The 18230-nt window shown below is 38.0% G+C and overlaps 1 protein-coding gene across 1 annotated transcript in view; it reads right to left on the bottom strand.

The window, feature by feature from the left end:
- Positions 1–18230, bottom strand: part of PPP4R2 (protein phosphatase 4 regulatory subunit 2) — a 34342-nt gene that overhangs the window by 6068 nt on the left and 10044 nt on the right. Inside the window, exons 3-4 of the mRNA XM_074602678.1 lie at positions 5735–5905; positions 730–823 (exon numbers count right to left, since the gene is read on the bottom strand). Coding sequence (XP_074458779.1) covers positions 730–823; positions 5735–5905 — 265 coding nt within the window. The remainder of the gene's footprint in view (positions 1–729; positions 824–5734; positions 5906–18230) is intronic.

The following is an 18230-nucleotide window of genomic DNA, read 5'->3' as shown; positions in this document are numbered from 1 at the left end:
TCTCATCATTTATTCCTGACCATCTCCTTCCCATCTTAACTTGCAAGAATACACCTGACTGCATCCACTATAATAGTGAAAAGCAATCCATTTACAAGTTAACCTTTCTTCAACCAAGTAGTCGAAGTAGGAACCTCAAGCCAATTTTGCCATCAGGAAAATCCAAAGTGGAACCACATCCTGAAAGTTTGTTATCTACTTTTGAAAAATCCTACATTCAGACATAAGCTATAAAATACCATTAAATGAAATCTGTGTATTTCTGTGAAGGCAGACTTCTACACAAGAGGATTTAAATACTGAAACAAGAGACACAGGGGGAAAGGGCCTCCCTTCTTTACCGGCTGGATCTAATTCAAGCCCCAGTGTGGAAGGAAATACCTGATCAAAAAATTCAAATTATTTCAGCTGATTATTTGATTATTTCTAGCTAGGACTCAATATAAAAAGTGACATTACACCCTCCACAAAGTACAGTTTGAGTACTGCACAGTGATTAGGAAACACAACAGTTGCAGCCCTGAGATTTATTTTTATGCCTTAAATAAGTTATGTTAAAACTGCTTTTTGATGTTAGAAGTTATGAAATAACTCATACACTTAGAGCAGCTATTAGCTATATCATGGCTATGAGCCATAATGAAGCCAACAGACCTTTGGCAGTAATTCAGAAGTTATTTAAGGGGCAGTTGTGACTGTTTAGCTGTGTTCTCTCTCAAAAATACATACCTTTTCCACACCTCTTAGAAATTTGTCTGTTCCTGTGTAATTCCTCCTAGGATCTGTCAGCAACTCACAGAGTCGCTGAATAGTAAAGGGGATGCTGCAATGAAATAGATTTATAACAATTTAATTTTATTTTAATGAGCATGACTGCTAGAAAGCAACAACGTTATTGCTTTTTGCCCCTTACTGAGAAGGCAGAAAGAAAACAGTACTGAAATTTGTTATTATTAGCAATACAGGTTGGTAACTCAAGGCCTTATTTTTCCCCAATCTCATACTCTAAGGTGACAATGCACTGCATGTCGTGCTCACCACCACAAAACTCTTAAGTAGAATCCTAAATACATCACCCCATGCAAACAATTCATTAAAACAATGAAAAGGAAATCAGATCATCAACAGTAAGACAGTTTAAAGACTGTATTTTTTTTATTCAAATATATAGAACAGAAGTTATAAGCACTTCAAAACAAATTTGAGTCATACACACTAGAGCTAAAAAACTGTCAGCTTGTAGTTTATTTCATGTTTTACAAAATACATTTACAGGAAAAAAAACACATTAAATGTTGGAATTAGTAGAACCATTATACTTCAGCTGTTACAAATACTCTATTTTGCCACAACTGGACAGTATACTTATCTATCAAGGAACAGCTCAATAAAAATAATTAAACTCTAAGTCAGATATCTAAGTCTCTAAGCATCACATTCTGTTTTCTGAAAATTCTGCACTCAATTTCATCCCTACTTAAGTGAGAAGTTGACTTTTCAGACAAGCAGTACTTTACATACATTTACGATTTACCTGAGACCTGTCTCAGTTTCATTGCAAATTCATGGTGTCACATTTTAACAAACTTCTGTGACTTTTGACAAAATAGGAAAATACTTGAAAAGTTATTTCAATAAAATAATAAACAATCATGCATTTTTACAGTTAACTATTTGAAGTTGAAGACATAAACATTTCAAAAATTCATCTAAAAGTTTTGATAAAATACAATACTTAAGAACCATTTGTTGATTGGTAATACAATGCATACACCAATTCCAGAGCAATATCAATAGACTTACATACATATACATGCGTGTGTGTATATATCCCTATACTGTAAATTTTTGTAAAAAATCGACTTTTATTATTTTTTGAGGAACTCTGTACACAGTATCTTAGACTATTTCATTAGCTAACACAGGATGTATTTGAACCTTACATTCATTAGCTAAAAAGCTACATCTTAAAGATGCACAGATCTACCACTAGTTCAGTGAAAACGGGTCAGCATAGCTGTCATTAATCATACCACATGACACTTCATTTTGACTGAAAGCAAGTAGTAATCAGAAAGAGACTGACCAAGCATCAACAATTTAATTATGTTTTTCAGAATTGTCTGTGTATTACGTTGCTGAGGAAATTACAATCCTCAACCGGAAGACAATAAGGAGGGAGGCTACAATGCAACCACCCTTAGCCCTAGTTCCAACACAGCTACCTGAAAAAACATAAAGCTGTATCACATTTGCCCTAGGAGTTAATTCCTTTCCTTTGCTCTTCACCCTGAATTACACCATACCAACTTATCTTTACTTGACTTGTAAGAATAGAAAGATGGTGAAGCTAATCTCCGTCAATCAGCAGTGGAGAGTTAGAATGCAGCTGATGAAACATTAAATACTTGCAAAAAGTAATGCTACGAGATGACAGTATTTCTAAAACATTAGCTTTGAGGTGTTATTATTTAAAAGCAAGTAAAATGGCAGAAACCGACTGTTTTGGCACACAGCCAAAATACATTTCCCCTCCCTATTTTGACCCAGAAGTATCTTCTCCCCCATCCCCAAAGTTTGTTAAGTACAAACTAGGAACAACTGTTCCTTTCAGTTCAGTTTATTATGTGAAGGCTCTAAAGATTAATAATTGCGCTCTCATTATTAATTTCCCTAAAGCTTCCATAGAATCAACCAAATAGTGCGCTGCTGTTCAGCAACTTTTGGTCAGCAGTAATCTTTCTAACCCCCAAATTCTTCATGATACTCAACTTCTGCATAGTGCCCTCTTTTAACCACATTCTCAACTCTAACTCAGTCACAAAGAATTTACTTCATCTGTTAACTTTTCCACATAGGTACAGCACTAATTGTATCTATTGTATCTCGTTGAAGGCTGTTTTGTTTTGAGGTTGAAAAGTCCCAGTTAAACAGTCTTTGTATTATTTTTTACTAGGCCAGACTGTCCATTCAAAAACAATTTAATTTACAGAAACAAAAATACACAGACTTTTAAGTTCTTTTTCATCAGCCAAATCTGTAAGACATCCTGAAGAACTACTGCCTGGCTAATTTGTGTTTATCTTTAATTAACTGTACACCTGGAGTACTAAGACATGAAGTATTTTAATAGTGAACATCAATACAGTCACAACTACTTGGGGAACAAGCACACTCAAGAGCGTGCAGCCTGCAACTAACTCCACAAGCAAAAGTTACCATCCTATTTTACTCTCGGCTACAAAATGTCTAAACGAAAGATAAAACTAGTCATCCCCCTCCAAAATTTTCCATAGTAAACTGAACTTCATTTATTGAGCAGCAGATGGCACCAAGTGTCACACTATCACCCCCTTTGCATGTAATTTGTTCAACATTCATAAATTGGTTTAGTTGGCAAAACCCGAAGTTAACTTCACCTTACGAATTCTTTTTGGTAAAACGATTATTTTCAAATATTTTAATAATGTGATTTTAAAATAGAAGTAATTGAAATTGGTGTAAATGTATACATGAACACCAGAGTTTGCAAGCAGTACAAAAATTGACCTTAAATTCTTAAAAATTTAATTAGTTTAGTGCATGAATAGTCCTAATTGCCTTCTTAAGGTAACCACTCACAATTCCATACAAAAACACTCAAAACTGCACTTCATAGCACAATAGTTCATAACGAATTAAAAATTCATCATACAGACAGGATTCAAGAGATATCTGGGGAAATTACTTGTAACAGCCATAGTAAGTTGTAGCCAAAAACATACGCAAATGAACATTTTTATTATGATTATGACTACTTTATTAATGCCGTGAAGACTCGTCTGTCATACGAGATCCCCAATAACTTACCTTGGAACTTTCTGCTTCACTAGCAAAGGATAAAGAAAATGGCAAGTCCTAAGAACTTCCTACTCCAAAGCAATTTTAAAGTATAACATGAGAATCTGGCTCTGCGAGCATATTACACAATGTCAATTAAGATACAGTAAGGTTAGAACAGCCAGTTTGAGCTTTCTTTAAAAGACCCTTCATCTAGAAAGACCCTAAAAGAGGGGTCATTCTTCATTTGTTAATTCTTTTGACTTTAGAAATAGCTAAATTTTTTAAACTTTTTTTTAATTATCTCTTTCCCTTACTCTTAAGTGAGTACCAATAAACACATCCTAATAATAAGGTCACATCAAATTGCTTCCTCCTCCACTACAGTACCCTGAAATCACATCCACAAATCTAAATAAGAAGCCTGAGTATATCCAATCTCACAAACCAAAACCTGCTTTTGTTACTTTTTGGACACATCTCCGCATGATTCAGCTTTCACAATCACATCCGCGCTGTAGGAGTTGTAGGTTTACTAAATGAACTATTCTACAATCCTAGATTCTGAACATCCTAACATTATTTTCTTTAAGGTAACGAATGTACACAGTTTGCTTCCTCAAAGACTGGGTGTTTCACTTCGAAGTATGAGGAAGCTGAACACTCTTATGCGTTACAGCAATAGATTAAAATAGCACAGCCACAGAACGAGCTCCGGACTTGGTCACCCAGAGGTTTGTTCAGCACACTTTGGAACAAGAGAAGATAACAGCAGCCCATTCATTAGCTGTCTCCATGAGAGAACATTACAAATTTTGTGGGTAGCGAAGCATTAACAAAAAGCTGGGGGAGGCGGGTGAGAGGCAGACTCGGGCATAAAGGATAGGTTTGTTTTTAAATTCCTTCAGTGAAGTAGCTCGGTATAAATATTGCATAGCCGAGAACAAGCCGAATCTCACATTCTTAGAAGTATCCTACATGAGAACAATTAGAGGCAGCGGGGAGAGAGGAGATCTGACTTCTAAGAGACACTTAAAGTGCAAATAAATTAAGTAGTATGGAACAACAACAGTAAAAATCATTAACCTAGCATCAAAATATGATACTAAAGACATGTTAGTAGCACCTTCAAATCTGAAATTTCAGGGTAACAGGGAGGCAAGCTTTATAGCATGCCGTTTACTGACAAGCTGAGAAAAATGTTGAAGAAGTCTCTAAGCAAGCATTGAGACCCAGAAGCAGGATATCTCAGCTTATGATAATTATGTAATCCAGTTTAGAAACAGGAACAACACTATATTAAAAAAGACACACCAAATAAGACCAAAAAAAATCAGGAGCTTTATTTTAAAAGAAACAAAACTTCCATAATTACAAAACCAAAGGGTATACACTTTAAGACACTGTCAGCAATAGGTCTATAAATTTGAATCTGGCATAATTTAACAATTCAAAGCCAGGTATACCTTGCTTCCTGGGAAGCATGTTTGTCACGGCATTACTTCAAAAGCTACTGAACTGCCACAAAGCAATTAAGAACTGAACACGAAAAGACTTCTTTCAATTAGGTATTTCAAAATATATTGAAATAAATCTGACTTTACTATCTATTTTACCTGTTAAATGCACATAGTTTTTTAGTAATACCCTTCAATGAAGCATGGTATTACTAACTACATATTGAAAAAAACTGAAGTAACTGATGTCACAGGATGTCATGATTTTCATTTAAAGGCAGAATAACAAAGTGAAAGTTATGAAACTACTGCAATGTACTTCCAAGGTATATACTTGCTTCTGCTCATCTATTTGGGGAAGCAAAACACACAGTCACAGACAGTACAAAGCTGCTAAGTTAAAACTGGGAAAGTATTTTTGTTATCCTGATTTTAGAAAAAAAAAAAAAGATACATACCCATTAAATCCAGTGACAATTTTCAGGATTCTTTCTTTCATCTCTTCGAAGGGAATATATTCCACGTTTGGATTGGGGGGCCCTCTTGGTTCAGGAGCTGAGGTTCTAAAATCATCCATTACTTTCTCCAGTTTGAAAATAAAATAGCCTTTAAACTGAGACCACTGAACCCTGCGTAAAACACAAGAATTAAGAGATAGGCATGTCAGCCCTAAAACCACAGAAAACAAGCTTAACTTTATGTTTGCAAAACAACATTCATGCTGGTAATGCCAGTCCTAAGATAAATGAGGCAAGTAATGCAGTATTATTTTTCTTCCTGAATTTTAAAGCATGATAACTATTTAAATAATTACAGTAAAACAATATTTCACAAGTCAATTGCCATTAACAGAGTAAGCCATTTCCTTAAAGAACCAGTACCCATTAAAAATTCAAACCTAAATGTGAAATATGCACATATGCTATACAATTTACCTACGTGAGCCTACATGCCACCTAAAGTTTTCACTGTGCTCACAAGAGAAAGAGGCAAAAACAAAAAAGAAAGAAAGAGGTGTTTCAAGCCTGGAAACCATACAGCAATTGTACACAGCATTATCTGCTTCCATTACACGTATCTTACTGAAAGGTCTTTTGTAACTAACTGCTCAGTATCCATGCACCTGAAAAGCATTTAACAGTGTCCCTTTTTCTCAGAAAGACAAACATATTTTGTATCACAGTTAGTTGCTGACGAATACTTGAGCAAAACAACTTTGACTCCTGAAAAACATTCCCACAATAGTAAATAATCTCTTAAGATCTTTACAAATTACCTTCTGCCTTACAACTTAAGAGTTTTATCATTCATAGAATTCTATATATTGAAATTTTCAAGGTGAGAAACTGCTGAGAAAGCCTTTCTACACCAATTGCCCCACACAACAGGCACAGAAGTTGTTCTGGGCCTCCTCTGGCTCATGCATTTCTTAGCAGCAAAGGGAGCAACTTGCAAGTAAATGATTTAGTTCAATCAATTTTATTCTATTCATGCTGATGCAGGAGCTTTCACAGCTACAGGATGGAGATGCCAGCGGAGAAAAAGAAGGAACAGGGAGAATAACAAACCAACAATAAAGACAGAAAGTTGTCTTTGACATTTATCTATAACATACACGATCTGGAATAAACAGGCTCAAATCAAACAAGCATAAAAACCAAACCCCCGGACAGCCCTTCAGCTCCTGCTGAAAGAATTACTACTCAGCCAGAGGCTGTATTTCTACAGGCTGTCTTTGGCAATAAAACTAGCGTAAACACCCCTGACTATTTTCCACCCCACATAACATCTGACCTTCTGTCAGGCTGATACAACAATTTCTGCTGACTCCCCAGCACAGTGACAGCATTTGTGTCCTGCATGCTGCTCTCAAGCACCAGTACTACCAAATATAAAACCACAGGCCAATGAAGTCATGTCAGCCCATTTTCAGCCGAAAAAAAAAAAAAAACCAACCAGTGCCATTATGTTATCTTTGCCTTAATTTTCTCCTTGGTCTCAAAGAAGTAGTTGAGATGAAAAGGGGGAAAACTTAGATCAGGTTTATCTACAGAGACTCAAACGCAACACCCCCATCTTTTATTAGGAGTGACAAATTTGCAAGAATGGGGGAAATCTGAAGATGAAAGCAAACCTCCCTTTCCCTTCACAAGAAACCATTAAGCACCTCACCACAGAGAGGAATGCAAGACTTGGTGAGTAATAATAAAACCAGAAACAAAAACAGAAAGAAAGAAGAAACAAAGTTGCAAAACGGAATAGCTTGGATAGATTAGACAGCATGGAGTCTCACTGGATGATTGCTCCCATTATCATTACACAGCCAAAACAGAATACTATATTGTGTCCAATGTACAATATTAGGCATTACTACTATAAATCACAGAATGGTTTGGGGTTGGAAGGTACCTTAAAGACCATCTAGTTCCAACCCCCCTGCCCTGGGCAGGGGCACCTCCCACTAGACCAGGCTGCTCAAAGCCTCATCCAGCCTGGCCTTGAACACCTGCAGGAATGGGGCATTGACAGCTTCCCTGGGCAACCTGTTACAGTACCTCACCACCCTCACAGTAAAGAATTTCTTCCTAATATCCAATCTAAATCTACCCTCCTTCAGTTTGAAACCGTTACCCCTCGTCCTATCATTACACTCCCTGATCCAGAGTCCCTCCCCAGCTTTCCTGTAGCCCCCTTTAGGTACTGGAAGGCTGCTATAAGGTCTCCTTGGAGCCTTCTCTTCTCCAGGCTGAACAACCCCAACTCTCTCAGCCTGTCCTCATAGCAGAGGGGCTCCAGCCCTCTGATCATCTTCATGGCCCTCTGCTGGACCCATTCCAACAGCTCCACGTCCTTCTTGTGCTGAGGACTCCAGAGCTGGATGCAGTACTCCAGGTGGGGTCTCACCAGAGCAGAGCAAAGGGGCAGAATCACCTCCCTCAACCTGCTGGCCACACTTCTTTTGCTGCAGCCCAGGACGTGGTTGGCTTTCTGGGCTGCGAGTGCGCATTGCCTGCTCATGTTGAGCTTCTCGTCCACCAGCAACCCCAAGCCCTTCTCCTCAAGGCTGCTCTCAAGCCATTCTCCGCCCAACCTGTATTTATGCCTGGGATTGCCATGACCTAGGTGCAGGACCTTACACTTGGCCTGGCTGAACTTCATGAGGTTCACACAGGCCCACCTCTCAAGCCTGTCAAGGTCCCTCTGGATGGCATCCCTTCCCTCCAGTGTGTCGACCACGCCACACAGCTTGGTGTCGTCAGCAAACTTGCTGAGGGTGCACTCAATCCCGCTGTCCATGTTACCGACAAAGATGTTAAACAGCACTGGTCCCAGTACTGACCCCTGAGGAACACCACTTGTCACTGATTTCCACGTAGACATTGAGCCATTGGCTGCAATCCTTTGAGTGCCGCCATCTAGCCAGTTCCTTATTCACCAACTGGTCCATCCATCAAATCCATGCTTTTCCAATTTAGAGGCCACGATGTCGTGTGGGACAGTGTCAAATGCTTTGCATAGGTCCAGGTAGATGACATCAGTTGCTCTCCCCTTATCTACCAATGCTGTGGCAACATCACAGAAGGCCACCAAATTTGTCAGGCACAATTTGCCTTTGGTGAAGCCATGTTGGCTATTACCAATCACCTCCTTATTTTCCATGTGCCTTAGCAGAGTTCCCAGGAGGATCTGCTCCATGATCTTGCCAGGCACAGAGGTGAGACTCACCAGCCTGTAGTTCCCTGGGTCATCCTTTTTTCCCTTTTTGAAAACATGGGTTATGTTTCCCCTTTTTCCAATCAGTGGGAACTTCACCAGACTGCCACGACTTTTCAAATATATTGGAAAGCGGCTTGGCAACTTCATCTGCCAGCTCCCTCAGGACCCATGGATGGATTTCATCTGGTCCCATGGACTTACGCACCTTCAGGTTCCTCAGACGGTCCCAAAACCAACTCTGCAATGCTACCACCATGAGACCAAAGCTTTCATAACAAATCACAGATTTAATACATAAGCATATCACAAAACACAGACAGAAGAGACACAATAAATAGCCCCATGTCAGAGTAGGATTACTCCCTACAGAACATCCCAAGAGCTTTACTTACCTCACAAAAGGTGATTCCACTATTATTCTAAACACTTTGACAACTCCATTTAGATATTTTTTCCACACTTTAAAACTTGAGCTGTTCTCTGTTTTCATTATTATTTATTTCTTGCTAAATAGTAACACTTATCTTTTCATAGATTATTAACCCATCAGACATGTGTCACTGAAATAAACCAACAAAGTTTAAAATGACAATCAACTGCCTGAAAGCAGTACCCACCAGCTCCTCTTACAATGCCAAAGCTGCAGAAAACAAAGAATGGAACATTTTACCTCTATTTAGAAGTCTAGAAAACTGTCACTTGTTTTAAACCCAAGTATTTTTAATTACTATTTATTCTATCGTCAAAAGGCTAAGAACTTGCATCTGCAATACTGACACTAAAAGCATCTTTCATCCTACATCTCAAAACACTGGCTAAGTGACTCTCAAGCAGGTGACACAGCCCAGCTTACAAACACAAGCACAGTTTAAGGATAAACGCATCCTGCAGTCACAAGCCTGACTACAGCTAACCCAGATACAGCAACTCTAGCTTTAAATCAACTAAACAAGCTGTTGCTAGCAGCAGTGTAACCACAGCAGCAGCAGCTCAGGACAGGTTTGCTGTTTAGACATTTAGTCTGTTTCTCAAGCAGGTTTTTTCAACATTGCCAAATTCCCTGTTGCTGTGGCTGCACTACCAACAGCATGAAAGCTAACTGGTTAAAAGCAAGTGGTACATTCACACTGTAGTCAGAGATGTAACTGCAGTTTGTGCCATAAATAACTGCTTCAAAAGTCACAGAGGTATGTCATGCTTATAGAGCATAATCTCCTGACCTCTGTGTTGTAATTTAGACATTAAAACATGCTCCCATTTACATGATGGTCTTGAAGCATTTCCAATCTATGCAACCAGTTTCTGATGAACAGTTTTATCCCAGTACCAGTAAGTTACATGGTAACTCCAGCCACTCAACAGGAAATATTATTTGCACCACAAAAGACTGAGTCAGCTCCAGACTCTTCAACTGCGTAGGCAAAATTCAGTCCTACAGTGGCAGCACTGTGGATTCCTGGAAGGTAGGATGGAGGAAGACGGTTTCTGTGGGATAACAATGCACATTACTTGTTTCTTTTAGGCCTGACTCTTCTATCATTATCCTAGGATGAAGAATCTCCAACTACTGCACACCATCCTTCAGTTTGCTCCTTCCTACCTTTCACACCAACACAGTAAGCAATCTCTCTTCCCTCTTTCTTTCCCATCACTTATCATTCTGTGTCTGCAAGGTTGCTAGGAACGGGATAGAACTACACACTATTCCTACAGGAGGAAGAACATAACTCAAAAGCAAGGGGAAGCAGCTCTGGAAAGCAGGTTTCTGCTCTTTCTGCTTTCATCCAGAACTGCAATTGCTTTCTTTTTCCTCAAGGCCAGACCCTTTGTCAGCAACAGCAGCATCTACCACCGTGTCATCAGACACCGACTGTCTACCTCCTACACAGGTGTGAACTCTGCCTCCAGTTTAAAGCTAACTCTGAACAAGTCCTGAGAAAAGAAACATAATACAAGGTGGATTAATAAAGGATTTATATAAAAGAATTTTACTTTAAGCAAGCTTAATTATGTCTATTTGTTAAAGAAACTTACCTACACTTGTGCCAATGTACTGAAAAGTTTGAACACTATTTTTTATTTAGAGTGTTTATAAAAGATCAATCTACAAAAGTATCTGGCTGTGTATCTGAGAAAGAAATTGCTAAGATAATGAATTTGGGTCTGAAAAAAATAAATATCATTTCTACAGGGACAGTAAGATTCTCTTAATTTCCATTTACTTCCATGGAAGTGATAAAAAGCAGGTGTCAAAAGAGCAAAAGTTACCTTTCCTGTTTTACCAGTCTATGAAAGTGACACATACAAGTTGGTATCCGCTAAACTCTTGAAATTCACTTGCATCTCATCCATAGAGAAAGCCAATTAGTTCATAAATGATGGGTAGAACTTTTAGCCAACACAGCACAAAAGTCAGAAGTGGCATTTCCTCCTAATTATCAAAACAATCTAATCTACTCCTCTAGAAATTTTAAGTTATCAGCATACACTGAAAGACTGGTGTGTTGGAAAGCCAGACAACAGTAGTGAGAAGAGATAAGCAAGTAGCAAATAACCTGTTTTCAAGAAAAGAAAAAAAAAAACAAACCTTCCACATGTACCACAAGCTCCCTGAGAACAACTCTAGCATTAGGAGGCAAGACCGCTATTCTGTTACCAAATGGGAGACACTGAAAATGAGCAAAGTTTGGTCAATACCTTCTGTAGTTAGATGAAGATCCAAATGGAAGCAAAAGAAAAATCTCCGCAGCTTTACATGCAACCTCATTAAGTTTCCTACACTGACAAACACTTTCAGCTCTGTAAAGAAACTAAATTGAAGACGTTCCATGGAGAAAATACTATTAATGCTTTCTTCTGAGCAGGCTTTTTTATAAATAACTTGCTCTTCCCACTCATCATTGTATGTAATCAGCCTTTTCTAAATGCACACTTATGTCTCTAAACCATGCTTTTCCTGTCCACTACACTAACTTGTGTATTTGTACTAGCAACTTTTGAGAGCTTTATAGCCACTCAAAGGAAAAAATTACTGTGAACACTGTATGATCTGTACAAATATCTTCAGAAACAGTATTTCAAAATATTAGTTGATCCTAAAGTGTTTTGGTTCAGTGTACTTCCATTCCAAAGAATGACAACTTTGAAGTTATATACATTTTATGTATATCTAAAGCATCTTTCACCATAATATCTGGGTCATCCTGTGTAAATATACCTGTACAAAGTCAGCTCCCCTGGGCTAACGAGCCAGTAGTTTCACAGACACTCCAAATCATAAGCTGGCATTTTCTTCTTAAATAAAGAGTCCTCTGCTTCCCTCCCACTAGCTCCTGCACCATCCTTTCCTTATATCAGCCTAAAGGTTTTGCTCTGACAAAACAGAAAATTAGAGGAAGAAACTGACTTTACGAAAAAAGCACCTAGCAAGGAAAAAAAGTCACCAGAGACAGTAATGAATGTCTAAAAAGAAGCAACCACAGCGCATTTGAGAACTACAGCTTGTGTAGATACACATATCAAGCAGTACCACACATCTCAAGTTCTCCCAGGACCAATGTAAATTACAGTAGTCTAACTCAACAATTTAAATTTTTTTTAAGAAGCAGCTTTTAATAGCCAAGCAACAGATGAAAGCACAGAAGCTAACACACAGTCCAACAGTTCAGTCTTTGTACAGTACTTAAATACATGATACTATGTCCTAGATTTAATATATGCTAATAACTGTGCTTTAGGGTATGAAAAAATGGTTAGCACCATAACATTGTACCAGAATGCAGTCCCTGACCTTACAATTTAAGTAAAAAAATTAGAAGTGTAACACAAACATGGATGGAAGAGACTTCAGTGTTTGAAGATACTCAGTTATGTTTTACAGAAATTAAACAGGAAAGCAGACAGCACTTGACCCAACAGACAATAATATGAGAAACATAAGCAAGTTTTGAGAATATTTACATACAATTAGAGAGGTCACATAAGAAAAGACTAAAAAGGGTGGAGGAAGACATAAGACATGAAATAAGTAAGTAGAGATCAAGTAAAATGACAGGCTATGCAAAAAAAATTCCAATACATAAAAATAATAAAAAAATTCCCCCCCACAAACACACAAAAACCCCAGGATGGGATCAGAATTACTAAGTAAAGACAAGAAAGCCCTATGAAGAAAGACACAAAGGAGCACAAGGAAACTCCATAGTCAGAACAGTACTACAACAACATACTTATTCACTGAAAGTTGAGGCGGCAGCAAAAACATCTCCATTGCACAGGGAAGGAAGAATTAAAAAAAAAAAGATTAGTTTAGACAAGGGACATAATCTAGGATTACCAGAGCTGAAACAAGGAAGAACACAACTCTAAATAAATTTGTTCTCAAAGCAAACTATAAAAACTATATAGCAAACTATTTCACACCTGTACTTGAACTACATGATTTTCTGTTCAACTAACCCAAAGCTTGCCAGCAACATCAACCAAGTTTAGAAACCCACCAGTTCTATTTGACAAACAGCACTCTTCAACGAGGGACAGAGTCACCTTAGACAGAAAGCAGTTCAAATCCGATGCTATGCTTTGATTTAAAAGAATTACTAGGACAAAGCTGCTTGCAAGGTATGATCGCTTCTCTACTAACGTGATTTACACAGAATTCATCTTTCTAAACACGCATATCAAAAACGAAATTGCATTTTATGTGGAGATAATCTAATCCTATCGCTCCCAGAGTGCAAAAGACTTTCCCCCCCATTCCCTTATCTCCTGCTTACACAAAATGTTTGTACTGATGAAACTGAGAAAGCAGCTTTCTCCCCTACCGCACTGGTTACTGTGAGAGAGGAGAACCTCTGTCAATAGCTTGCACTATCGAGATTTTTCTTGTATGTCAGAGAATTAACTGACATTTTCTTCTGACCATTGGACAAGCTTTTATATTTGATTCTTTTGCCACTTGGTATATTCATTTCTGGAGACTTGAAATTTCAACAAAAAGAACAAAAAGCCAGAAATGTTTAACAAAGTCGTTTGGGCAAGATTCGACAAGCATTAAAAACCAAGTAACAGTGAATGGCAACTTAAGAACCTGGAACAGAGATGAAAGCCTTGTAGTCTGGAGAATCACAGAAAAACATTAGCTTTCAGAGAACCAGAACAAGGAAAGGAAATGGAATTGTAATCCCTACCTCCTTCATACAAACACAGTGCTTTCCCTACTATTTTTAATAAAAACTATCCATGTCAAACAAGCCGTATCGTTCTTTCTTGTGTATTTAGTACTACACTGAAAGGCTTTGCTACAACACAGTGATTCCCAACACTAGAACATGACTTGGACTTTAAGCATATATTGGACTACAAGTCTCCGTAAGTGCAGAAGACAACCAGGGTAACTTACCTATCTCCCTTTCTAGCAACTGTAATAAAATATCAGGCATAACACTATGGTAGTACATATGGCTTGCACACTTTAGACAAACTCTACAGGATTTTAAGTTTCAAACTTCAGTAAGACCCATGGAAGATAAGCGGGACAAAACCTAAAATTAACTGAAGAACAGGAGGAAGAATTCGGAGTGCCTGAAATAAGGCTCCCTCCTGAAATGAAGGTACTGCAATTATTTTGTAAGTCTTTCTGGAATTGCTTCACAGATTACAGGTTTAATTAAGAAAAACATTATATTGAGGAGATGTTAAGCTTCTAGAGACCTCACTATGTACTTAAAACATAAAGACTCCCAGGAGTCCTGGTGGGATGTCTGTCTTCAGACGTCAGTGTTTAAGTTCATTGCAGAATTACTTGGTTTAAAATTTAAGAGGATGCCATCTGTTTTGGCGAGATGCTATATACCACAAAGAACATAAAATAAAAAGGAAAACAAAGTAGATCGACTATTGATTCTCCTCATTGAAGAGGCCATAAAAGAAACACCAGAACTTAGTAAAAGAAAGGAGCAGTTCCCTGTCCATCCTTCTCCTACTATTACCTCTCTGACAAGCAGAAAATAGAAAGTACAAAATAGTACATTTAGGATTCAAACACTTCATGTTCAGCTAAACTGATGTTAAGGCAAAGTCCTCAGAACACAGAAAGAAAGAACCAGAGGACAATCTCAGAGGGATTCACTTAACATGTAACAAGAGATCTAAGTCACTTGTATTAGCCCACCCTTCCCCAATTGTTGTTGACTTAGATTACACTCCCACAGAGACTTGCTAGTAGGAAACAGGTGGTTTTAAGTGAAATAACTTGCCAACTTTAATAACTGTTTCCTCTCTTCTGTGCCTTGGTCTAGAGCTCATAGAAGATGAAAATATACTTTAAAATACAGTAATTTTCCCAGGCTGTCAGAAACAAAGTTAAAGTTTCATCCAAACTAAGTTAACTCCTTTTCTATCCTGGTCTATCAATGGGATATCCAAAACTACTTGAAAAGTCGAAAGGCACAGAAAAAGAAGTACACCCAGCAATCACATATTCAATTCAAACCCCTGTGCAAGCTGGCAAACTTTCCAGTGTGCTCTTCCACAGACTCAATGCAAGATATATCCAAACAGGAATACTGCAGACTAGATGGAATATGCCACTTCTCAAACCAAAGGCCACCAGAGAGCACAGAACTTACCCCCAGGCATGAGCAGCCCCAGGGTGGGTCCCTGCCCCTGGCTGCAGAACCTGGGAGTCAGCATGGGGAGCTGACCTTGTTATCCAGAAAAAGTCTACTCCATCTGTTTGCATTGTTTTAATTTTTTTAATTTTTACCTTACTTAGCACACCCTGATTTCAGACATATCGATTGAGTATAAACGAGGATATCTGGAAGTACACAGTTACATAGAAGGGCGTGCACAAACTAAAAATCTTGTTAAGAACTGTCTGTAAAATGCAACCCCCAGCTTTTTCATCAAAAAAAAAAAAACCAACCCAAACCACCCTTGTTGCCATTTGACATTTTAGGTTTTGCACCGGAATTTCACTATTTATTCTATAAATAATAAAGATTGGTTCTTAAGGAAGAATAATAAAGATTGGTTCTTAACGAGGAGCGCTCGATGGTAGAGAAACGGCTTTTAGTTTCTTCAGAAAATACCTCCAAAAAATTCTGGGGGAGAAAGCCGTCAACACTGAACTACCATTAACGGGGAGATGAGTTGCACTGTGGTTCAGCCAGGGTTTCACAACAATGCAGAGGGAGGCCGCTGCCCCACTACATACTTCACTTCATATCTGGTCTACACAGAAAGGGACAAGCCTGCTTTGCTGCTCCCACACATTCCTGTGATCCCACACACAGGGAGGTGAAGCAGATCACTAATCTAACCACAAAATTAACGCTACAGATAAGAATAAGATGTGTGATGTGATGAGTAGAGAGCACAGCCATTCCTTTATGCAGCAGCCCTCATGTACCAGATAAAAGAACACACCTTTCTTAATTCCACTCTTGCTTCAAATATTCATTGAATTTTAAACTTTCTTTCTACTTCCCTTGCTTTACTTTAATACTATTTTGATACAATTAATTTTAGTGTCATCATTTTGCACACTGTTGCTATTTTCACCATCCACACAGTGCAGATTAACATGGGAAATTCCAAACAATGACAACAGATTTACATAGTAAAATCCCCCGGGCATCAATGCAGACTAGTTTCTTAAATGCTTCTGGCAAGCAGACAAACTCTTCAACCTAACATTAAATTAAAACCATAAGCAAGCGCTAGATTCTTTATCGGTGTTTCTGAAAGACCAATAAATTTTAAACTTTAAGTGATACAGCACAGTGAATTTACTGTAACACTGTGCTTTGCTGTGAACAGTATAGTGCTGTTAGGAAAACAGGCTGGCAAGCATGCTTCCTGGGGGAGCATCCTGTTCACTTTCACCTGGTAACTCATGTAAAATTAAAACGCTCTCACGTTTTATCTTCAGTAGAATTTGACCTCATGTTACCTTTCACTTTAATTAAAAATACATTGAAGAGCTCAAAAGAGGAAAAACTGGTATTTCCCGCAAGCACAGAAGGTATTTTTTCATTTTCACTCGCTGATTGATGTCAGCCTAAATTAAATCTTTGCTCTCCTCCTTGTGAGCATGACAAGCTCATTCCAGAACCACGGAAACTGGAATACATTAGAACTACATCTACTTTGGTAGTATGAGTGATCACCTCCCTACTACTTGCAAATTACTACCGCTATTGCCAGGAACAACAAAGATTAAGACTTAGTTATGGAAACAGACAGCTGATGAAGACATTAAAGTAGTATCTGTAATCACCAAGGGACCGATTCTGATCTCTCCTGATAAATATTCAGCTGATTCCAACAGAATACAGCTGCTCCACAGAACAGAAATCTGAACTAGGACACAGAATTTTTCAAGAAAGTACATTTCTTAACATAGTTATCTAAAACCAAACTCAAGTACCTTTCATTTTCTTTTATTTTAAAAGCAAAAACTGACACAAAAAAAAGAGTACAAGACTACAACAGATACTTCATTCAAGAATTAAATTCTTTATAGCAGAGTGGGAATCAATACACATAAAGGAACTGAAAGCCTTCAGAACTTCCACAAACCACCATCAGTGGCTTATCTATAAAGACAAGAGTAGATGGTACTTTCATTAAATTTCTCTCTTCCATTTGAAAATTTACTTGAAGTTACCTTTGGCTGATAAAAATAAACTGGTGTACTTAACTGAGCTATTCCACTTAGTTCTGGCACTGTGTACCAATATGTATATTCTTACCTTACTCTGATTTCTTATTCTTCATATGATTTCATTTATGCACATATTCAAATAACATTTCTTATCAATCTCAAGTTTTATTACAAGTAGAATGATCACCAGAGATAACTGACTTTCCTATGAAGTGCACACCAACTACAAAGCTCTCCAAGTCTTACAAACACAGACTTTTGGATAAGCATCAAATACCAGCTAAGTCTTCCCATCTGAGCAATATCTATAGTTAACTTATTTACTCACAATTTAGTTACCTTTTGTTTTTTTCCCCCCCCTATTATGCAGAAAAATCACTAGTTCAGGGAACCACACTAAACTTACGCTACAGTGTATGCAGACCTAGCATCTTCCTGCTGTCCCAGCAGATTTTTTTTCTCTAGTTCTGGATAATTTATCAATATTCTGTTTAATTATTACATTTACATTTGCAACAAATTTAGTTAGCATCCTTTGTACTAGATTACCTTAAAATCATTTGAGT

This window comes from Larus michahellis, chromosome 10 (genome assembly GCF_964199755.1).
Source record: "Larus michahellis chromosome 10, bLarMic1.1, whole genome shotgun sequence".
Classification (NCBI taxonomy): Eukaryota; Metazoa; Chordata; class Aves; order Charadriiformes; family Laridae; genus Larus; species Larus michahellis.
Note: the sequence above shows the minus strand (reverse complement) of the source record. Positions and strands in the feature narration are given on the sequence as shown.